The 24,684-nt window shown below is 44.3% G+C and overlaps 1 protein-coding gene across 13 annotated transcripts in view; it reads right to left on the bottom strand.

The window, feature by feature from the left end:
- The window catches only part of FGFR1 (fibroblast growth factor receptor 1), a 214,630-nt gene that overhangs the window by 1,352 nt on the left and 188,594 nt on the right, over positions 1-24,684 (bottom strand). For all 13 annotated transcript variants that reach the window (XM_033949742.1, XM_033949743.1, XM_033949744.1 and 10 more), the window contains 6 exons: positions 21,770-21,880; positions 20,331-20,521; positions 18,513-18,635; positions 10,641-10,711; positions 3,438-3,575; positions 5-110 (listed from right to left, as the gene is read on the bottom strand). In XM_033949742.1, the coding sequence (XP_033805633.1) occupies positions 5-110; positions 3,438-3,575; positions 10,641-10,711; positions 18,513-18,635; positions 20,331-20,521; positions 21,770-21,880 (740 nt within the window). The remainder of the gene's footprint in view (positions 1-4; positions 111-3,437; positions 3,576-10,640; positions 10,712-18,512; positions 18,636-20,330; positions 20,522-21,769; positions 21,881-24,684) is intronic.

Raw genomic sequence — 24,684 nt, 5'->3', positions numbered from 1 at the left:
TTACCTGATTGGAAGTCATAGCGACGATTCGATCCAGGTCTTCCACCAAGTGCTTGAAGGTTGGCCTTTGTGAGGGAACAGCATGCCAACAATCTCTCATCATCATGTAACTAGGGAAAATCAAAAAGAGATTCTGTTGAGATGATCCAGCAGCGAGAGCTCCCACTCAACGTGGAAGACTCCCTAACTGTAGATCAGATAAAAGAAGGGGAGTGGGAAAAAAAATCTAGAAAGTTCCAAAGGATTTTTCTTTTTATAATGAAATTCAGCCCCAAGTGTATTCCCTTTCAAGTGAACTTTACTGTAATCCAACTTGTGTTAGAAGAAAAATATTTTAACCCAGTTCTAAATGGAACACAAGGGGTCACTATAGCAGGGTCATAGCTAACATTGAATGAGCCAGGCAAAAGCTGGTTTTAGATATGTCTAAAACCCTGGCTGATTATCGATACTTGGACAACCTGTCTTTTTGATCTTCCAAGTGCCGATTTAGGCGGGTTTTTAGACGTATTTGTTTTTTTTAATATGAGCCCCATACTGTCTCCCATTTTATTTAATATCTATCTTAAGCCTCTGGCTGAGCTGCTTTGGTCGATGGACACAAAATTCTATATCTATTTATTTATTCAATTTTCTATACCGTTCTCCCAGGGGAGCTCGGAACGGTTTTACATGAATTTATTCAGGTATTCAAGCATTTTTCCCTGCCTGTCCCGGCGGGCTCACAATCTATCTAATGCACCTGGGGCAATGGGGAGATTAAGTGACTTACCCAGGGTCACAAGGAACAGCATGGGTTTGAACCCACAACCCCAGGGTGCCAAGGTTGTAGCTTTAACCACTGCGCCACACTCTCCCCTTCAGTATTTAGACTTGCTTTGAGTAAACTGACTGCCTGTCTAACACCAACTCAGGAATGGGCAGATAAACTCTGCCTGAACCCAAGCAAAACAGAGATTCTTTGGGTTCCTAACACAAGTGGACAAATACCTGACTTGAAAATACTTTTTGGGAAGCATTAACTCCCCCTATAATCACAGGTCATGAATCTTGGGACATTGCTAGAAGCACTCACTTTGATCCTGCAAATTCAAACAACCTTTAAAAATTGTCTCTATCGCCTATGGCAGCTAGAAGTCTCTCTCCATATATTGAAAAGACAAGCCTGACCACAGTGGTCCATGCTACGATGACATCACAAGTACACTGCTGTAATGCTCCGTAGACTACTTCAATACCAGCTGCAACTAATTCAGAATGATACAGCACAATTGATAGAAGGTTGCAAGCGGAGTGACTACATCACACCCTTCCTACAAAAACTACCCAGGCTACCAGTATCTTACAGGGCTAAATTTAAAACTCTGTTTGATTTACAAGGTCCTCGGATAAAATGGGCCAGAAGAATAAGTTAGCCCTTTATACACCATTGAGGCCTATGGAAGACAAAGGAAGGTAGAAATAAAAATAAGACTCTGGAAAAGACAATTTAATTAAAAAAAAAAAAAAATTAAATTAAATCATTTATATTCCGCATATCCTACAATTCTATGTGGATTAAAAGAAAAGTGGAAAGGAGAGGCTGGGACCAAGTAAATTAATAAATACAATGCCCAGACAACTAAAATACATTTTATTTTCAATTTGGTGACTGTAATCTTAGCATGAGCAATCCTGATAACTTTATATTTTTACACAATACAGAAGAAAATATATTTCTGATTCTCTAGTATTACACCGCTGTCAGTCTTCTTGGAGTACCTCCTTCTAGTTAGTGGTTGCTTATTCTGCATTTGAGTCTCTACCTGTATTTTGCAGGAGTATTTGAAGTGAGGTATTCTGCAAGCGTTTAGTTTCTGTGTAGGGACTGGAAGCAATCTGGCTAGTTCTGTTTTTCCATCAGGAAGTATATTGGTATTCTAAGGTGCTGTCTTTTAAAGAGCAGGCTTGTTGCTATCTGAGTCCTGGACGTTAGTCCAGCTTTATTTTGACAGGTTTTCTATTTAGGTCTACGACTGTTGTTTTGTGGGGCTTGGTTACTAGAGCTCTGAAGGTTTCACCCTGTCCTCCATTCATAAGGTGACCATACATCCCGTTTTCAATGGGACTGTCTCGTTATTGGACCGACTGTCCCGTTGTTCCGACCCACCGCTTTGGGACGTCAAAATGTCCCGTTTTCAGGTACAGCATCCTGAAGCGGTGTGCCGAGACAACGGGACAGGCGATCGTGTCCCCTCCCTCCAGCGCCGATTCAAACCCCATTTTGATGAAAAAAATTAATGGTCACGTTATCCATTCAATCCTAGCTAGATCACTGCACTGTAAACTATTATGCAATAACATTATGATATTAAATTGTGTGATTTCGTATTGTTCTTTTATTTATTTAAAATACTTCTGGCTCATCAATATAAAATGCGGAGTGTCATTGAAATGCTTAATACAGAGAAGGTATCTCAAGATAGAAAACCTTGAACAAACCCTGAATTTTATTAACAGAGTCAAATGGCTCTCAATCAACCCAGTTGGTTTAATAATGTGCCAGGTGAGATGTTTTATTAGAGAAATAGTGCATAAACATTGTCCTCCCAAGAAAGCCCAATCAGTTGTTGGGGGTGGCCGTGGCCTCAGTCTCTTGCGGATTACACTGTGCAACAGAGGTTTTGGGGCATGAATTGTAGTGGGTGTTCTATAGTGATTTGGGGTTGCTGAATTCAAAACTGACCTTAATTTTTCGGTATAACCCACTGACTTTTGGCACAAGAGCATTATAATGCAAAAATTAACTATGTTTTCTAATGCTCGGAGTAAATGCTATAACAATCTCTGAAATATTAAAACAGTTTGCCTCAAATTAGATTTTTAAGCTAAAGTATTAATTTTAATGATAGGATTGAAGAATGTAATCGAGAATTTTCTGGGGAATAGGAAGGCACCAGACTATGTCCAAATGGTGGAGATGACGCTTAAAGCATTCCGTTATCTCAAATGCAACATGTCACTAAAAATTCATTTTCTCCACTCGCATCTAGATTTTTTTCCCCCAATAATCTTGGTAGTGTTGGTGATGAGCACGGGGAAAGGTTTCACCAGGACATTGCTACAATGAAGGAACGATATCAGGGCAGATGGAATTCATCAATGCTGGCCAACTATTGTTGGACATTAATTAGAGATGCTCCTAATCTCATTTATAAACGCACTTCAATAGCAAAACGACTCTAGAAAATAATATTTGTAGGAACTCTTAAATCGGCGCGATGCGTTATATTATGACTTCTCTGCTATAAATATTTGCGATTTGCTCAAAAACTCTACATGATAGGAGAAAACTGAGGCTATTTTCATGCACAGGACGTCAAATTCTATAAAGTAAACCTCATTTTCTTCTTGTCCCAGAAAAAAAAGTTTAACATTTGTGGTGCAGCATTACTTACAGTTCATTGGTGCAGTTGCTGGGTTTGTCCATTCTATGCCCATCCTTCAGCAACTTGAACAGCTCTTCCACAGGGACCCCAGGGTAAGGAGAACCACCGAGAGTAAAAATCTCCCACAGCAGAACACCAAAGGACCAACTATAGCAAACAACAAGGAGTCCCATCAGTAATATCCAACACCGCCCCTCCCAACACATTCCCGCTATTTCCGAAGCTCAACTACTGAGCTGTGATATGAATCATGGAGGCAGGGCTCCCAGCTCATGTAGCTACACAGAGAACATTCCCCATCAGAGGCTGCTGTCTGCTTGAGGTAGCTCAAAAAAGGATATCCAACTTATCATAACTGACCAAGGTCATAGATCAAATATATACACAGATCTTATTAATATTCACTGGGGATCTCTCCAGAATTGTAGTAATGGTACAGGTATTTGTATTTCATCAACTCCTTTAAACAGGTTCAAAACAGATAAAGTAAAAAAAACTTTAATCACATCAATAGGAATCATGGGTGTCGGAACTGGGGGGGGGGGCACCCCCAAATATCTCCTCACACCCTACTACCACTGCTGCTGTTTCAGCAGCAACAAAACAAAGATAAAGGTATCTGGAGCTGCTCTATTCATCCTCATGACTGCCAGCTCTGACCTGGAACTAAAAGAGATGTCAGAAGGGAACAGGGCCAGCAGCCGTGAGGATGAATACAGCGGCCCCATGATGCCTTTAGCTTTGTTTTGCCGCCACTGGAGAGAGGGGAGACATACACTCAATGGAAAGGGGGAGAGAAGTGTCAGGTGCTGGATGGAAGGGAGGAGAAGAGGTCAGGTGCTGGATGGAAGAGGGAAGATTTAGAGAGAGGGTGCAGATGCTGGATGGAAGAAGGGGGATTTAGAGAAAGGGTACAGATACTGGATGGAAGAAATAGAGAGAAGGTCAAGTGCTGGATGGAAGGGGAGGGGAGAGAGAGAGAGAGGAGGAGGTCAGGCGTTGGATAGAAGGAGAGGGGAGAGGGGTCAGGTGCTGGATGGAAGGGGAGGGGAGAGAGTGGGGTCAGGCACTAGATGAAAGAAGGGGGGTCAGTGTTGGAGGGAAGGGAGGAGAGGGGAGAAACGCTGGATGGAAAGGTGAGAGAGGGGGACAAACGATGGATAGAAGGGGAGAGGGGAAAATGCTGTATGGAACGGGGAGACAGAGGGGCAACTGCTGGATAAAAGAGAGAGAGGAAGCAGACAATGAATGAAAGGGAGGAGAGGAGGCAAGGTGCTGGATGGAAAGGGGAGAGAGAAGGGGCAGATGCTTGATGGAACAGAGGGAAGAGAGGAATGGGGCAGATGCTGGGGAGAAGAAGGGAGGGAGCAGACACTGGATGGAAGGGGAAGGGAGAAGAGGGGAAGATGCTGGATGGAAGTGGGAGATAGGGTCAAATACTAGATGGAGGAGAAGAGAAAGGATAGAGTTAGTGAGAGACTGGGAAATAAAAGAAAGTAAAATAGGAGAGCTAGAGTGAGGGAAAGAGATGGCAAGATGCAAGTAGACACAGTGAAAAAAAGGGGGAAACTGTACACTGCATAGTAGGAAAGAATTAATTCTGGACAGAGGAGAGAATCAGGGAGGAGGACTGTAGAGGAAAGAATCAGGGAGGAGGTTGTAGAGCATGAGGGAGGCTGTCCCAAATGTTGTTTATAGCCCATTTCAGTAGTAAAATAAATATTTTAGTAGCTTGACAATTTTCACTTTCATTTTTCAGGTGCCACATACACCTTTTTGAGTTAATTACCGTAGATAATTTTAAACTATTTATTTATTTAGAGACAGGGGAGATATGATTCAGACGTTCAAATACTTATATATAAGCACATAAGCATGGCCTCTGCCGAGTCAGACCATAGGTCCATCATGCCCAGCAGTCCGCTCCCGCGGCGGCCCCCCAGGTCAATGACCTGTAGTGATCTATTACTCAAGAGCATTTTGTCTTGTATAGTAACCCTCTAATTGTACCCCTGGATTCCCTTACCCCTCAGGAATTCGTCCAATCCCTTTTTGAAACCCAAAACCGTACTCTGCTCAACCACCCCCTCTGGAAGCGCATTCCAGGTGTCCACCACCCTCTGGGTAAAGAAGAACTTCCTAGCATTTGTTCTAAAACTATCTCCCTTCAATTTTTTTGAGTGTCCTCTAGTTCTTGTTGCCCCCGCCAGTCTGAAAAATCTGTCTCTCTCTACCTTCACTATACCCTTCATGATCTTATAAGTTTCTATCATATCCCCTCTAAGTCTCCTCTTTTCTAGGGAAAAGAGCCCCAACTTCTCCAGCCTCTCAGCATACGAGAGGTTTTCCATGCCCTTTATCATTTTTGTCGCTCTTCTCTGGACCCTCTCGAGTATCGCCATATCTTTCTTTAGGTACGGCGACCAGTACTGGACGCAGTACTCCAGATGCGGTCGCACCATTGCCCTGTACAGCGGGAGGATAACTTCCTTGGTTCTGGTAGTGATACCTTTTTTGATAATGCCCAACATTCTGTTCGCCTTTTTTGAGGCCGCTGCGCATTGTGCTGCCGGTTTCATTGTTTTATCCACCAAAACCCCCAAGTCCTTTTCTAGGTTGCCTTTTCCCAATGTCATCCCCCCCATCATGTAGTTGTACATCAGGTTCCCTTTCCCTATGTGCATAACTTTACATTTCTCCACATTAAAACTCATCTGCCATTTATCTGCCCACTCACTCAGTTTGTCCAGATCCCTTTGGAGTTTTTTACATTCCTCTACAGATCTAACCTTACCGGAGAGTTTTGTGTCATCCGCAAATTTTATAACTTCACACTTTGTCCCTGTTTCCAAGTCATTAATAAATATATTGAATAGCAGCGGTCCCAGCACTGACCCTTGTGGGACGCCACTTGTGACCCCTTTCCAGTCAGAATAGTGTCCCTTTACTCCTACCCTCTGTTTCCTGTTTGCCAACCAGTTTTTGATCCATCTGTGTATGTCCCCTTCCACCCCGTGGTTCCACAGTTTCCTTAGAAGGCGCTCATGAGGTACCTTGTCGAAGGCTTTCTGGAAGTCTAGGTATACTATATCTATGGGGTCACCTTTGTCCAAATGTCCGCTTATCCCCTCGAAGAAGTGCAGTAGGTTCGTTTGGCAGGATCTTCCAGTACAGAAACCATGCTGGCTTGTTCTCATCAGCTTATTTTTTTCTATGTGCTCACTGATACTGTTCTTGATCAATGATTCGGCCATCTTCCCCGGAACTGAGGTCAAGCTGACCGGTCTATAATTCCCCGGGTCGCCTCTGGTTCCTTTCTTGAAGATAGGTGTAACATTTGCTATCCTCCAGTCTTCCGGTATTACCCCTGTTTTCAGGGATAGGTTACAAATCTGTTGCAGTAACTCCGCTATTTCGTTTCTAAGTTCTCTTAGTATTCTTGGGTGAATTCCGTCCGGGCCTGGCGATTTGTCAGTTTTTAGCCTATCTATCTGTTTGAGTACGTCTTCGAGGCTTACCTCCATGCATGATAATATTTCCTCTTGGTCCCCCTTGAAGAATTTTTCCGGTTCCGGAACATTGGATGTGTCCTCTTTTGTGAAGACCGACGAGAAGAACGTGTTTAATCTGTCCGCCACTTCCTTTTCCTCCTTTACCACTCCTTTCCTATCCCCCTCATCCAGGGGTCCCACTTCCTCCCTCGCCGGCTGTTTCCCTTTCACATATCGAAAGAAAGGTTTAAAGTTCCGTGCCTCTTTTGCAAGTTTCTCTTCATATTCTCTCTTTGCTGTTCTGACTACGCGGTGGCATTCTTTTTGGTGCTTCCTGTGCTTTTTCCAATTTTCCTCAGTTTTATCCTTTTTCCATGTCCTGAAGGATTTTTTCTTATCTCCTACCACATTCTTAACTTCTCTTGTTAACCATGCTGGGTCCTTTGCTTGATTCTTTCTGCTCCCTTTTCTAAATCTGGGTATATATCGGCTTTGCGCCTCGTTCACTGTGTCCTTAAAAAGGGTCCAGGCTTGGTCCACCGTCAGTGCCTTTCTGGTGCTGTTCTTCAGTTTTCTCTTTACCATGTGTCTCATGGCATCATAGTTCCCTTTCTTGAAGTTGAACGTTGTTACAGTGGTTCTCTTCCCCTTTGGCATACTTAGTTCCACTTTGAATTGGATCGTGTTGTGGTCACTGTTCCCTAAAGGTCCCGCTACTTCCACTTCTTGGGCAGGTCCTCTCAGCCCATTAAGGATTAAATCCAGAATAGCTGCCCCTCTCGTTGGTTCTTTGACGAGCTGTTCCAAGTAACAGTCCCCTACAGCCTCTAGGAACTCCAATTCCTTTGAACAATTGGAAACTCCATGGCTCCAGTCTATCCCTGGGTAGTTGAAATCTCCCATAACTATGGTGTTAGCGTTTTTACATTCTCGCCTCAACTCAGCTCTCAGTTCTTCATCTATTGCTTCTGTTTGTCCGGGCGGGCGGTAGTACAGCCCCATCTTTATCTCGGTTCCCTTTCTTCCTGGTATTTTAACCCATATTGATTCCAGTTGTTCATTAATTGTTGGTGTGTCCACTCTGATCGATTGAATTGTATCCGTTACATAAAGTGCTATTCCTCCTCCTTTCTGATGTGTCCTGTCTCTTCGGTAGAGCTTGTACCCTGGTAGTGCTGTGTCCCATTTGTTGTCCTCGTTCCACCATGTTTCCGTGATTGCTATGATGTCTAGGTTCTCATCTTTGGCCCTGGTTTCTAGTTCCCCCATTTTGTTTGTCAGGCTTCTTGCATTAGTGTACATACAGTTTAAGTCTCGATGGATTTGTTTTCTTGTTGGTTTCCCTTGCGATCCATTTTCCTTTCCGTCCCCTTCTTGTTCTGCAGACTTTTGTTTATTGTCTCTCTTGTCTTCCTCCTGTGGGGCGTGGTGTGTTGAAGGGTATTAACGTAGAACAAAATCTTTTCCAGAGAAAGGAAAATGGTAAAACCAGAGGACATAATTTGAGGTTGAGGGGTGGTAGATTCAGGGGCAATGTTAGGAAATTCTACTTTACGGAGAGGGTAGTGGATGCCTGGAATGCGCTCCCGAGAGAGGTGGTGGAGAGTAAAACTGTGACTGAGTTCAAAGAAGCGTGGGATGAACACAGAAGATTTAGAATCAGAAAATAATATTAAATATTGAACTAGGCCAGTTACTGGGCAGACTTGCACGGTCTGTGTCTGTGTATGGCTGTTTGGTGAAGGATGGGCAGGGGAGGGCTTCAATGGCTGGGAGGGTGTAGATGGGCTGGAGTAAGTCTTAACAGAGATTTTGGCAGTTGGAACCCAAGCACAGTACCGGGTAAAGCTTTGGATTCTTGCCCAGAAATAGCTAAGAAGAAAAATAAAAAAAAATAAAAAATAAAAATAAAATTTTTTTTTAAAAATTGAATCAGGTTGGGCAGACTGGATGGACCATTCGGGTCTTTATCTACCATGTTATGTTACTATGTTTAATTTTATATACCATTCTCCTAGGGGAGCTCAGAACGGTTTACATGAATTTATTCAGGTACTCAAGCATTTTTCCCTGTCTGTCCCGGTGGGCTCACAATCTATCTAATGTACCTGGGGTAATGCGGGGATTAAGTGACTTGCCCAGGGTCACAAGGAGCAGCGTGGGTTTGAACCCACAACCTCAGGGTGCTGAGGCTATAGCTTTAACCACTGCGCCACGCTCTCCCTAGTAGATGAAATTCCTATTAAAGCAGCAGTCATTGGGGGCTGAGGAGGAGAGACTTGCTATGTGACAATCTGGGTGTTTGGTTTTTATTATATTTTAAATAGAGGTAGAATGGGATTGATTAGCCTTGTTGTATTAGCTGCTTTAAGAGAGAGAGAGGAAAAACTCCTTTCAGAACATGGCATTAAGGAATATAGATGTTTCAGTTAGCTTTGTGTAGTTTAAATTTGTGGTTACCATTATATATTGTTAATAAGATGATATTGTGTGTATATGAAGAATGAATGGAAGAAATGGCATTACAATTAGTACTATTATTATGGGAGTGGGATCTGGGACGGAGCTTGGGCACCCTCCAAAAAAGGCATTCTGCTGCCTCTAATAAGAATAAAAGCTACAATAAAATTTTATTAAACAAGAAAGCCTTCAAATGTTTACAAAACAGCAAGAAGGAGCTAATCTCAGTTTTATTGGGAGGGAGATAGATCCATGCAGATTCTGCCTGACATGGGAATGAATCTGAAAGGGATTCTATATTTTTATTGTAACTAATGAAGGAAAATAGATCAAGCGAGTATCACAAGCTCGTGAAGTTGCTGGTGAGAGAATTGTGAACCACTGATCTGGAAGAAAGCAACTGAAACCAAACACTTTCATTTTCTCCTCCCACACCCAGCAGAAAACTCATCATCCTGGGCCCGCCCACCTCTGACCACATGCTCTGCCTTTTCCGCAGGCCTATCTTTGATCCCAGGTGGTCTGGTGGCCTACGGCCCTCACCAGTTCTGCAGTAGAAATAGCTTGCAGCAGCCTCATGAGACTGCCATAGAAGGTTGCAGCAACCATAAACAGGAGCGACTGGGGATAGCTCTCATCAATGCCAGTTCCGACCTCAAAATAGCTCCTGCGATCTCCTGTGGCAGTCTTGCGAGGCTCCTGCAGCAAGTTGTGGCAGGCATTTTGATGCGAAGACGGGAGGGAGAAGAGTGACTCGAGATTGCTCCTGTCCCAAAGAGGCAACTAGAACACCAGGTTGCAGCAACCTGGGCCCAGGGAGGGTGGTGGCTTCGATTTCAGCTAAAATTACACTTGCATTTTTAGCTGAAAGAAAAGCATGGCTGAATCTGGAATTTGGGCCAGTTTTGGCATTGAAGCTGAAACCTATCTGGAGTAGTAGTCGGAAGCAGCTCATCTGGCATTTTAGATAGCCAACAATAAACATTCCTATACAGAAGTCAATGAATATCAGATGAAGAGGTGAATTTGCAGACCTTCTGAACTGTATGTTATGACTGAGATATGATCTTGTACTGGTGATGGGTCCCTCCACTTTTGACCAGATACGTTAATTTACCATTAGTTTTTATTTCGTTATTCAAAGACCCTCATGAGGGACCTCAGCAGAACTTTCTGCCCTAAAATAGTAAAGCAAACCAATATACATACCAGAAAAACAGGACTTCTGTCAATTAAAAAGACTGTCTGTTACTATACTCACACATCACTATGGTGAGTATAAATTCGGTCAAAAAGTGCCTCAGGAGCCATCCACTTTACAGGTAACCGACCCTGTAATGAAGAACAGGCCTTATTTTGTTAAAACCATTTTTTTAAAACTCATAGTGACTTAGAAAACAACAAACAGAAAACCAATAAACTGAATCAATAAATAAGCAATAGAACAGAAAACAATTTAGCCCTTTTTTAAGAGTGCAGCTGTCAGCCTCTTCTTTTTTTTTTAATGCAAACAATTTTATTGGTGATCAAATAGGAAGACAGCAGCATTACAAACTATACCCACATAAATACCCACATAAATATACCCACATAAATAAAACAATGTCTTATAACCTGGACACTCGAGCAGGATTCTATAAACGGCGTCCTGATTGTAGGCAGTTAGCGTTCTACCAGCCAATTGGGATGCATGTTATTTAAAAAAAAAACAAAAAAAACTTCCTGAGGCAGGCTGTCTACATTGGAGGTGCTTCTTGGAGCCTAGGGAGGTGCACAAGCCTGCCTAAGACTAAGTGCAGGCGTGGTTTGGCCCGGAGGTAACCTTAGGCGGGCCTAGGCGGCCATACGTGTCTCCCTAGGCGGCCATAGTGGGAGATGCGTACAATATAGACCAGCAAAATGCTGGCCTACATTGTAAGTAGACAGTGCTGCTTTGCTTATCGCTGCAAGGGATCTCCCTGCTGCGATAAATTTAGCAGTCGCGGCTGTGACTGCCCATCCACCCCTGAATGAACGCAGCAAGAGGGATGCCCAGTCCTGGCAGCCCCCCCGAATGAACATGGTAGGAGGGATGCCCGGTCCCTCCTGCCTGGCATCCCCCGAATGAACCCGGCAGGAGGGATGCCCATTGTGGGATGCACTGGGGAGGGACCTATTGCACTGGGGAGGGATACCCATTGTGGGTTGCACTGGGGAGGGGCCTAAGGGCCTGATTGGCCCAGGTGCCTAAGGCCTGCCCATAGGAGGGACCTAGGCATCTGGGACAACTGGAATCTTAGGTTGGCCCATTTACCTATGGGCGGGGCCAACCTAAGATTCCAGTTGGCTCAGGTGCGTAAGGCCCTGCCCATAGGAGGGACCTTAGGCACATAGGCCAACCTAAGGGGCAGGCCCGACATTCTGATGGAGGCGTGCCGGTCAGAGGGAAAACCCGGCCAGCTGGCCAACAAACAAGGTTAGAGAGGGGCCAGGGGGTATCGGGTGGAATTAGGAGGGGTTCGAGTGGGGGTGGGGGGTTCCGGACAGGAGGGATTGGGTATCCCTCCAGCCAAAGATCTACTGAGGGGGGTGGGGGATTCTGGGCAGGAGGGATTGAGCATTCCTCTTGCCGTGTTCATTCAGGGTTCCGGACAGGAGGGATTGGGCATCCCTCCTGCCATGTTTGTTCAGGAGGGGGTGTGCCGGGCAGGAGGGACTTGGCATCCTGCTGCGATCATTCGGGGGGAGAGGGTGTCCAGCAGGAGGGATTGGGCATTCTTCCTGCCATTAGTCTTCATGGGGGGTAGGGACGGGTTGCCGCTAAACTTATCGCAGCAGGGAGATCCCTTGCCGCGATAAGCTCAGAGATTCTCTAGCCAGCGTCTGTAACAAGCACGTCGGTTAGAGAATCGGGTTCATTTTAGGCAGGCTAAGGCGCAATTCTGTATAGGACGCCTGCCAGCTTCTGAGACCGGGTGTCCTATACAGAAACCGGGCCTCACTCTCAAACAGAATAAGTATCACTAATTTCATATCAACTCAATAAACCATTATCCCCCAACAATGCCCACTCCCCCCAAATTACAAAATACAAATGTTTATTTCAGAGTTGGGAATGGTTAGTCTTTCCTCCCCAACTTCAAAGCTGTTCACCTGTGTTATACATAGCCTTTATATTAATAAAGTGCAATAATACAAACTAAAATTACAAAAGTTGTACATTGATGAATCGAATTCCAACATTATCTCCCTTCTCCCTAGTCCCACCCCTAACAAGCACAATCCAAGGCTGGAACAAATGACGACTGGATGAATTAGGATCTGTGTTCTTATAACTCCTGTCATCATTCCATATTACACCCACCAACTGATATATCTCATACTATTCCCCTCCCCCCTTCCCCAGTAGCCTCTAATATTTAGCCTCTTAAACACAAATTGGTTTTTCCAACCGCAAGTGTGCATCAATTGAATTCCATACAAAAATAACCCACTACTGAAATAACTTCGTCCTGTTGGGCCTTCCTGAGTAATGGAACCTAAGAAGTTTTGTACCATGTGAGGAGTCCCAGGAGATGAGGGATGGCATTCAACATTTTAACACAGAAAATGATAGCAGCTAAAGAACATATGGCCTATCCAGCCCGCCCAACCACAGCAACTAAGCTCCATAATCCTTTGGGCTCCTTCCATGCTTATTTGATTTCAGAAATAGTTCTTGTCTCCAACGAGACTGTTCCATATTACCACCACCCTTTCTATAAAGAAATAATTTGTTGGATAAACTCTGGTATAATCTCTTTTCACTTTCATCTTATCACCCTGGCCTCCTCAATTGTGCAAGGGGAACTGTACAAATAAAAAATAAATAAAGGTGGCCAGAACCAAATTTATGCTGCTCTGCTTCCTCAAGACTTGGAAAGAAAGATGGTGGAACATTGTCCTAGGCCATTCTGCTTGAAATTAATCCTTCAGTGACAGACACAAAAATGGATTGAATTGGCATGTTTGAAATATATGAGCAGAAATGCCAATCACGGCCAAGGTTGAAGCCTTGAATGTAAGGACTGCTATTTTACAAGTTTCAGAATTGTGCCAATTCACCCAAAGTCTATTCATTGCTTTGCAGAACAGGCAGGGTGGAGATCAATGTTTCCTCTAAGGATTGATGAGGTGTGTGCAAAAAAAAAATATGCATGAGCAACAAGTTACATACTCCACAAATTTATGAGCATGCGCGCATGCGCACTCCTATCTGCGTGTTCTGTGAGGTGTAGGTCCGTGGCCGCAGGAGTGCACATGCGCGAGTCCCCAGCCTTACTGGTATGTTCATGCTGTTCTTCGGTCTGCCCTGCCTTAGTGTATTTTTAAGCTGAAAGACGTGGCAGCGGCTCCTCTCACGATCCCCACCTGCGTCGGAAGTCCGATGCAGTCGGGGATCTTGAGAGGAGCCGCCGCTGCATCTTTCAACTTAAAATACACTAAGGCGAGCAGGGCAGACTGAAGCTTCAAAAAAAAACATTTCAGGCGGCGGATGGAAAAAACAAGGCTCCGAGGAGGACGCGCAGGCACGGCATCGCCCCGAGGAGAATGACAAGCGCCGGACTCGCACCGCTTCCGTCCCCTTTTGCGGTGCCACGCCAGCGCTTGGACTGAGCCGCCGCCGCCGCTTCCTCTCACCTCCGCCCGCGCTGATTCCAGTTGCGCCCACTGCGTATTTTAGTGAGCGACACAAGAAAAATTATGAGCGACGCCAATGAAAATAGTGAGCGATCGCTCATGCGCTCAGCTTAGAGGGAACATTGGTGGAGATGGAAACCCCAGGAAAAGAGGAGCAGGATTAGGGAGCAAAGTGGCTGTTCTTTGCTCCAGGCTTACTCCCCCCCCATCCTTTTCCTAGCAGGCTGCCTGGTGGGGGTGGGGGCAGTGGCTCGAGCACACTACTTCTGCTACTCAGGCACTGTGTCTAAGCAGAGGAACTACACTCCAGCCCGTTCCCCAAGAAATCAAGATAGACCGGACCATCCCGTAAGAGAAACTTTCAAAGTCTTCTACATTTTAACATCTGTTCATAATTAAGTGTGCTCATAAAAGATTCCCACCCACGTCCCCCTTTTGCTTTGTTTACACAGATCAGCCAGGCACGTTTTAGTCAGTAGTGTGCTCTTGATTACTGGCCCCCTCTCCCTCCCTCCCTCTCTAGGCCTCCCTGGGCAGGTTATGAAGAAGCCACAAATAATCCAGAAAACTGCAGTATGTGTGACAAATAGCAGTAAGAAGAGAAAGGGTGCACAACCATCTACTTCTGACCAGACTATATTGGCTTCCAATGACCCAAGTGGACAAAATTTTAAAAAATCTTGAATCCTAAGCTTAGTTTATCAGTTGGTATTGTACAACTGAATACCTCGCTCATAACTATGTTTTCCTATAGGGGTCCCCCAGGAATGGAATTCACTACCCTTGTATATTAGAAAGCAATGTCATCTTGATGCATTTAAGAAGTTTTTAAAGAGAAACTTATTTTGTAATATGAAATATGGGCATTAAGGCATTTGCGTAAGTGCTGGTCGCTTATTTTGTTTGTGTTTTTATATGTATTTCTATTATGTATGTTTAGATTGTGAGCCACTTTGGGAAAAGCGGGTTATAAATAAAATAAAACAAAACTAGAGGAGATCTACAACAACAACAAAAAAAAAGATTTAGGTGTTGAGTTAAAAAAAAGAACACTGTAGCTTGTAAACCCACCAGGGACAGAAAGTGTTTGCATATAAAATGTCTAAGTCTAGTAGAACTATAGAAATGATTAGTAGTAGTAGTGATCATAAGAACATAAGAATTGCTATGCTGGGACAAACCGAAGGTCCATCATGCCCAGCATCCTGTTTTCAACAGTGATCAACCCAGGTCCCAAGTACCTGGTAGAAACCCAAATAGCAACATTGTGATGTCATACAGCTTCATTCCACTAATGCCTAAGAGCCAAACTCATCAATGATGTCACAATGGCTTGATTGTCCTATACTTGGCTCACATAGGAACATAAGAGCTGCCATACTGGGACAGACCAAAGGTCCATCAAGAGCATTCTGTTTCCAACAGTGGCCAACCCAGATCCCAAGTATCTAGCTAGATCCCAAGTAAAACAAATTTTATGCTACAAATCCTAGGAACAAGCAGTAGATTTCACCAAGCGGCCAAAAAAGCAAACAGGATGCTAGGAATTATTAGGAAAGGAATAGGAAATAAGACTAAGAATGTTATAATGCCTCTGTATTCTCCATGGTGCAACCTCACCTTGAGTATTGCATTCAATTCTGGTTGCTGTATCTCAATAAGGTTATAGCAGAATTAGAAAAGGTTCAAATTTACAAGTTCAATTATGGGGTGGGAGGGAGGGTATTTTTATTGTTACATGTTGTATAAGTATTGATTATATGATAGATAAGGGTGGGGAGGGGGGAGATAAGAGAATATTATATGTATCATTGTTGATTATTAAGTGATATATTTATGGTTATTTGTATGGATATGTTATCACACTTATTATAAGTTTAAAAATGAATAAAGATTTATAAAAAAAAGAAAAAGAAAAGGTTCAAAGATGAGTGACCAAAATGATAAAAGGAATGGAACTCCTCTTGTATGAGGAAAGGCTAAAGAAGTAGGGACTCTTCAGCTTAGAAAAAAGATGCCTAGAGAGGGATATGATTGAAGTCTACAAAATCCCAAGTGAATCGATTTTTCTCTCTTTCAGAAAGTACAAAGATTACAGGACACTCAATGAAATTTCATGGAAATACTTTTAAAACAAATATTTTATCACTCAATGAATGGTTAAGGTCTAGAACTCATTGCTACAGATGTGGTAACAGAGGTTAATGTATCTGGGTTTAGAAAAGGTTTGGACGGGTTCCTAGATGAAAAATCTATAGTCTGCAATTGAGATAGTCATGGGGGAAGCCACTACTTGACCTGGGACTGGTAGTATGGAATGTTGCTACTATTTGGATTTCTGTCAGGTACTTTTGAACTGGATTGGCCCATGTTGGAAGCAGGATACTGAACTAGATAGACCTTTGACCTGACCCATTATGGGCTATTCTTAAGTATAGCCCTGCCTATATTATTAATAACACATACAAAGGTAGACCTTGCGGAAGATGTACTGAAAAACCACAGCATGGTAAATATGATCCATCAACATGAAGAGAAGCATCTCTAAATTCTTGTTTTACAGTTAGATGGCTGCAGAAATGGTGCCAGTGCACCCAAAAAATTAAGTAATTGTCCTGCACCCCTGAACAGCAGCTTTTTCAACTGTGGTGCCTGAACACTTGACTAATCTTCTCAGTGAAGTCAGTTAGCCAACAGAGGTGGTCTTTCTGTTCCCAGATGACATTGCTAAAACTTGAGTTTTTCCTTCAGTGCTTAGGCCAGGGGTGTCAAAGTCCCTCCTCGAGGGCCGCAATCCAGTCGGGTTTTCAGGATTTTCCCAATGAATATGCATGAGCTTACTTAGCATACAATGAACACATTGCATGCAAATAGATCTCATGCATATTCATTGAGGAAATCCTGAAAACCTGACTGGATTGCGGCCCTCGAGGAGGGACTTTGACACCCCTGGCTTAGGCTCTTTTTGGAAGAAAACTAACTGGAGCTTTGCTTTCTTTGTTATCCCTGTAATTCTCTGTTTACTGTTTCGAACACTGATGCAGCAGAAAAGATTAAACATAGATTAGAGAAAAAAAAAAAAGAAAAAAGATTCAGCTGAAAAGTTTTACGTTTGCTGATCTAGCAGCTTCAAACCAGCCTTAGCCAAAAACCACTGGAACCCTCATCCAAAAGGTATCAAAGCATATCGACGCAAGGGAAGTTTTTACACTATAAGCTCTCTTTTACTTTTTCTTTCCTTTTACAGATAAGAGAAAAGCTCCACCTCAGACTTATAGGAAGGCAGGCACCAGAGTCTGGGATGCACAGCTGCATACTTTCTTCTGCATACTTGGAACACCACATCTGCTCTTCTTTTCCTATTGCTAGGACGATATTGAAGCACCCAAGCGTGAGGGCGAGAACGGACTAGTACAGTTAAAAGCCTTTGATGAAAACGCAGACAAAACTGATTAAGGGATTGCTGAGGTGGTAAACATTTTCAACGTGGTTATTACACATAAATTGCCTAAAAATAGCATCCACATTCTAGGCAGACAGTAGACCGCATGTCTCTGTGCTGACTGAGGTATTTCGAAAGGGACTAAGAGCGCCTGAATTGGAAAAAGCAACATTTATTTTTATTAGATTGGTCTTGGAATCTGTTTCAGAGCTAGGAAAAACAGTCCTACCTGTTTTCTGAAGCCTGCAACCCTTTATAAGAGATAGATTTGTTTCCTGGAGCAATGACACCTGCCCCTGATGCAGCAGAATGCTCAGATGTTCCTATAAACTCTTTTCGTAATCGAACGCAGCATTAATTTCATTGTATGGTCTGTGAGCATCAAATGAGGTTTATGAACAGGACGACTGCCTTAGGATACCATGCAGGGTCTGTATAGCCACTGATCCTACTGAAACGTTATCCAAAATATAGGCAGCAAGAATACTAAGGGGCTGACAGCAAATCCGACTCAAGATTTGGTGATCTGTGCAAAATACAATTAGCATGTTGTCTTGAAGTATTTCAAATCTTGCCCCACTAAAAGATCAGTTTGCTTAATAAGAACAGAATATAAGCCACACTGAGCCAAACAAAGGCCTATTGAGCCTAGCATCCTGTCTCCAACGGTGGCCAGTCTGTACTCAGCTGCTGATATAACCACTTCAGTTATAACATGTTCTGCTTCAATCTTTCAACAGTGTCTCCACCACATCTTAACAAGAGATACACATTTCCTGCTTTTCTAACTTCTTTAATAGCTCAAGTGCATTGGCATATATGAGGTGTGTGTTGAGAAACTCAAAAGCATATTGTACGCAAAAGGAACCTCAGTCTGAGCCCGTCATCTAGGGCACTACAGATTTTCTGCACATACCTGGATGAACCTTTAGAAAACAAATCCAAAAAAACAAAACAAAAATCCCCACCACATACCCAACTTGTAGCCTCCAATTAGAATAAAACCCACTTCCCATGTCAAATCCTACTCACGTTGGTTGTCTTCTTATAGTAATCGATGTGATGGATGTCCCTGGCGAGACCGAAGTCTGCTATCTTCATCACATTATCTTCTGTTACTAAGACATTTCTGGCTGCCAGATCTCTGTGGATACACTGAAACATACAAACATTCTCTTACATAGGATTTTTTTTTTCTTTTAGCACTAGTCTTCCTCTCCCTCCTTCCTCCATTCTCTAATTATGGCTGACGGATTAGCTTAACCCCTGAAATATGGAGACCCCCATAGGGCAGGTAATTAATGGGCCCATGCTAATGTGAAATACATTGATTTAACCTTGACCTCTTTGAAAAATCTGGTCAGCAGACAGCTTAACTTCTATAAAGTGAAGGACTCAAACAGGTCAGACATCTGACCTACTTCAATACATTTTTTTTCACAGGCAAAGAACTGGGGGGGGGGGGGGGGAGAGTTGAGAGTTCTTTATGAATAAGGACCTATTGTCAAACCCAGACCAAAATTTTGGGTTTTCTCTCTCCAGTGCTAACTTGTCTGAAATATTATATTTACAGCTGAGAGAGGACCTTCACCATACAGGAAGTGAAATGCTCAAAAGATGTAAAAGGAAAAAGAAGCCATAACAGATGAATGTTTAAGGCTAGCTGCCTGGGTGATATACTGGTTTTAGAGAATGACACGGGGACAAATTTTTCCCTGTCCCCGCGGGAACTCATTTTCCCATCCTGTCCCAGTGAGTTCTTTTCCTGCCCATGCCCAATTCCTACAAGCTCTGTCCTCATCTGCACAAGCCTCAAACATTTTAAAATCATAATTGTTTGAGATTTGTGCAGTTAAGGCTGAGCTTACAGGAATGGGGCAGAGACAGGGACAGCAACAAAACTTGCGGGAACGGGACGGGGAAATTGAGTTCCTGCGAGGACAGGGACAAATTTGTCCCCGTATCATTCTCTAACTGGTATTACATAGAAACATAGAAAGATGACGGCAGAAAAGGGCCACAGCCCATCAAGTCTGCCCACTCTATTGACCCACCCCATTGAGTCTGAGTCTGTGCTGAATCCATAGATGTCATTTCAGTTTGCACCATCCTCACAAACGTATAATATGAAGCAAAAAGTGAACAAAACAAAAATTACACTTGTGGTGAGTGAGACCTGGGGTGTCAGATATGACCAGTTTAAGCAAGAGCGCTTCCACGGTCTGTTGAAAAAAACCTGAACCTTAAAGAACTGAGATGGATGTTCATGCTGAACTCCATGGCTCCGGAAGGATTAAATGAAACTTCGGATTGGTTAGCGCAGGTTGACCTCAGCTATTAACTTGTTGGTATGACGTCAAGGGAGGTCCCTATAATAGTGAGTGAAAAAAGACGCTGCGGCCATTTTACAGATGCCGCTTGACAATACATTTAGGATACTTTCAATTATGCAGTGCCCCTAGCCTTGATAAAGCTCTGCGAAACGCGTTGGCAGAGGGGAGTATTGAATTGCACGGAACGTTGGAATAAATGATATGTTCCACCATTACTTATAATGGAATGAAGACACAGCTTTTTAAAGATAAGTTCTTTAAAATTCTAGATAGATGCACTGACAACTATGATAGTGAAAAAATCATTTAAAAAAAAAAAATTTTTTTCTATAAAAAGTATTACATTATGATGATTGGGGATGTATGAAGAACTGACAGACCGTGGAAGCGCTCTTGCTTAAACTGGTCATATCTGACACCCCAGGTCTCACTCACCACAAGTGTAATTTTTATTTCAGTTTGCAGTCAGCTGATGTTCTGTTAAGTTGGTTTCCAGGTATGAAGCGGCTGCTCTTACCTTCTTGGACTCCAGGTATTCCATGCCCCGGGCAACCTGGTATGCACAGGAAACCAGATCCTTGAAGGAGAGCTGTTCTTCAGGGACATGGCTTGGATTGTAGCAGTATTCCATCCCTGGGGGTCGGCGAGCCCGCAAATACTCTCGCAAGTTCCCCTTCGAAGCATACTCCACGATGACATAGAGAGGACCTATACCGAAAGGAAGAGGACAAAAGCGGAAAAGTGAGAGAAAGCAGGGTGATTTTGAAGCTACCGTGTTTCCCCGATGGTAAGACACTGTCTTATTTTTTTTGGAAGGCCAAAATATGCTCTAGGGCTTATTTTCGGGGGGATGCCTTATTTACCCTTTCATGTCCCCTCTGTATCTCTATCCTTATTCAGTAGATCCTGCTTACCCTTTCTCTTCTTTGTGTCACTATCTCCATTTTCAGCTTTCCCCCCCTTTTCCTTTGTTACTGCACCCTGTAGCTAGAATCTTTCCACCCTCCCTCCACTCCGGCCCAGCCCAGTATGAAATATTTCCTTTTGTTTCCCTCCCCTCTCTCTTTCTCTCTCTCTTCTGCTCCCTCACCCACGAGTCCTGCATCTGGCCCTCTCCCTTCTACCTGCACCTGGCAACACCCCCCTGCTCCGCGGCTCTCTTCAGCAACTTGTCAGCAGCGGTGATCAAGACAAGCTACCGACATCGAGGCCTTCCCTCTACGAGTCCCGCCTTTGTGGAAAAAGGAAGTTGAAACAAGCGGGACTCGCAGAGGGTAGGCCCCGACGTCAGAAGCTTGTGTCGATCGCTGCTGCTGAGTTGCCGAAGAGAGCCGCGGAGCAGGGGATGTGGCCGGAAGCAGGTAGAAGGGAGAGGGAGATAGGAAGGCTGTAGATCTCCGGAGCATGACACCGACCACGGCCAGGATGATTTCTTTTTCAGGCGTGCATCTTACAAGTCCGGCGTCGCGGCGGGAAATAGCCATGCTGAGCAGTGAGCTCAGCACTACACAGATGAAAGCCTTGCTTGCTGATTGGTCCGGCGGCACGGCCGCCGGACCAATCAGCAAGCAAGGCGTTCATCTGTGTACGTGCTGAGCTCACTGCTCAGCATGGCTATTTCCCGCCGCGACGCCGGACTTGTAAGTTGCATGCCTGCGTGACACACTACCGGAGCCACGGCAAAGGTGGAAAAGAGCCGCATGCGGCTCTGGAGCCGCGGGTTGCCGACCCCCGCGGAAGACGGAGGGACCACACGGAGTCACCCACCGTACCAACTGATTCGGGTAAGCGCAGGTATCGGTGGGTGGCTTATTTGCGGGGGGGGGGGGGGCCTTATTTTACAATTTTTTCTAAAAAGGGGGGGGCTGTCTTATTTGATGGCCCTGCCTTATCATCGGGGAAACAAGGTATATAAGGAACTGGGGTGGGTGGGGGTGGGGAGCTTCTTCCACTTACCGTCCTGAGTGCAAGCTCCCAGCAGGTTGATGATGTTTTTGTGTCTGCCAATCATCTTCATCATTTCCATCTCAGAGATGAGGTCGGACAAGTCCTTTTCGGTGGCATCCGCTTTACAAACAAAGGAGGAAGAGGAAGAGTCAAAGATAATTCTGAGCAGGATAAAAATTTAACTACTGTGACCAATGTCAGGGAATGAGGTGGACATGCTATCACTGCTGTTGCAAGGAGTGGGGAAAGGCAGGCAACTGCCCTGGAGCTATATACTATTTGAGCACGCCACCAATATATGTGAATTAGAGAATGACACGGAGACAAATTTTTCCCTGTCCCCGCAGGAACTCAATTTCCCCGTCCCGTCCCTGTAAGTTTTGCCACTGTCCCTGCCCCATTCCTGTAAACCAGTGGCCTCCCAATCCTGTCTTGGAGGACCACCAGGCCAAATGGATTTTCAGGATAGCCCTAATGAATATGCATAGAATAGATTTGCATGCCTGTCACTTCCATTATATGCAAATCTCTCTCATGCATATTCACTAGGGCTAGCCTGAAAATCCATTTGGCCTGGTGGTCCTCCAGGACAGGGTTGGGAACTACTTTGGTAAACTCTGCCTTAACTGCACGAGCCTCGAACACATATGATTTTAAAGTGTTTGAGGCTTGTGCAGATGAGGACAGAGCTTTAAAGAATGGGGCAGGGACAGGAAAAGAACTTACCGGGACGGGACGGGGAAGAATTTGTTCCCGTGTCGTTCTCTTTTTTTTTTTTTTTTGAAAATATGTTTATTGAGGAGTCAACAAGAGATACCAAGAAAATACAAAAAGAGAATATAACAATGGTCAGCAAGAATACAGTAAACTCAGCAGAAGTGCAAAACACAATCCGTGAAACCTCTACATATATCCAAAAGCAAGAATGATGCGTCTCTCATGGCAACCCCAACAAGTATTTTCCTATATATAGCAAACAAACAAACCCACCTGCGAAATCCCCTAAACAGAAAACTCAGCATCCGCCCTTACAAGCACACCATCCACTCCCACAAACATAATCTACATCTATACTCCCATCAACCAGATACTCCCCCTGAACCCCCCAAGCTGGAAACTATAGGTAGATGTAAAAACACCCGCCATAAGGCCAAATATGCCAGTATCTCAGGGTTGGTAGAGTGTTTGTAATAACCAAGCTCAAAGCGGGCTAACTCAGTCATTTGATGGATCCAACAGTCCAAGGGGATAGCCCCTGCTTGGGTCCAATATTGCAAGATCAGACGTTTAACCGTCAACAACGTCAGGTAAATAAAGCGCCTCTGAGGAATCGTGAGGCCCTGCTCCTCCAACAAAGTCTGGTCACCAAGCAACAACGTCTTATAATCCCATTCAATAGTATGTTGGAGAACCAACCGAAGCTGCGCAAAGGAGGAGTTCCATAAAGAAAGCTCAGGACACTCCAAAAAAGAATGGAGGAACGTCCCAGGTGCCCCGCTGCACTTAATACACGTAGTTTCCTCCCACAAACCCATCCTAGCACCCCGTGCCGTAGTAATGTAAGCTCTATGGAGGATTTTGAATTGGGTCTCCTGCCAGGCCGCAGATTTCACGAAAGCATGAAGGGCGTGAAAAAGTATCAAAAAAGAATCAGGGGTGAAGTGAGAGGCCAAGTCCCTGTTCCAAGCAGCACATAACAGAGTCAGATGCCCCTGAGATGCGGACGAACGCACCACCCGATACCAGAGCGCGAGAGAACTCAGGGCAGGCGGAATACGCAATAGGTGTATATCAAGATGTCCACAAGGCCACTCCGCACCATACTGCAAACATAGACTCTGAAAGTAATGGCGTGCCTGTAAATAAGCAAAGAAGTGAGTTTTGGGTACGTTCCACTTATCCTGAAGTTGGGCAAAAGAGTCAAATACCCCCGTATCCCCATCCATCATATGAGAGAGCGTCAAAGCCCCCAGGACCGCCCAAGCGGCAAAGGGGGAACATCCCAAGCCTGGTAAAAAGTCCGGATTACCCTGTAGTTGCAAAAAAGGCGAAGCTCTGGGAGATCTCGTCTGCACCCGGTGCCACCAGTGCCAAGCCTGGCAAAAAGGGCGCAAGAACTGCAGTTTAGAAGACAACTCGCCTCGCATGCCCCTCGGGGCATGCAAAAAGTTCAAGAAAGTGTAAGGCACACACAGCCCTCCAGCCATCCCTGCGGGGAAAATCTAGCCAACCCCGTCACTCCCTCGTGAATAAAGTGCATTAAAGCCGCCACGTTGTAGGCACGAATATCAGGAAGCCCCAGACCTCCCTCCAGCTTAAAAAGGGTCAACTTAACATAAGCAATGCGGGCTGTCCGGCCGCGCCAAAGAAACACAGAAAAGAGAGAGCGAAGCTGTCGGATATCGCGCTGTAGAATCCAAAAGGGCACCGCTTGGAGGGGATCCCGTGTCGTTCTCTAATGTGAATAATTGATCTCCGAACCAAAGGAAGCATCACATCACCCTTTGAATCGGTCTCTGAGTTTGATAGCATGTCAGCCTGGAAGTGAAGGAGTGTGCCATTCTGTCCAGTGATTGCCTATATTTTCCTTTAATTCTACAACCCATTCACGCATGAACAGTTTAACTCATGATTGTTATATTACACTTGAAGTTTTGGGGTTTTTTTTTTGTAAACTACTTCAACACTTTGGTAAGAGGCAGTACATAAAATTAATAATCCCAATCAAATCCAACTCCCAAATGCGCCTCTCTGTGTCAACCAAAGGTCCACAGAACCCAAAATTTCCTCTCTTTGAAACTGATCGATCTAGATCATGAATACTCAGCAGGATCCCAAACAGATCCATTAGCTGTTGTTCACATTCAATATAAACAGAGGCTTCCTCAAGTCTACATGACTACTAATGGTTTCTTCTCTTTTCC

The sequence above is a fragment of the Geotrypetes seraphini genome, chromosome 6 (assembly GCF_902459505.1).
Source record: "Geotrypetes seraphini chromosome 6, aGeoSer1.1, whole genome shotgun sequence".
NCBI lineage: Eukaryota > Metazoa > Chordata > Amphibia > Gymnophiona > Dermophiidae > Geotrypetes > Geotrypetes seraphini.
Note: the sequence above shows the minus strand (reverse complement) of the source record. Positions and strands in the feature narration are given on the sequence as shown.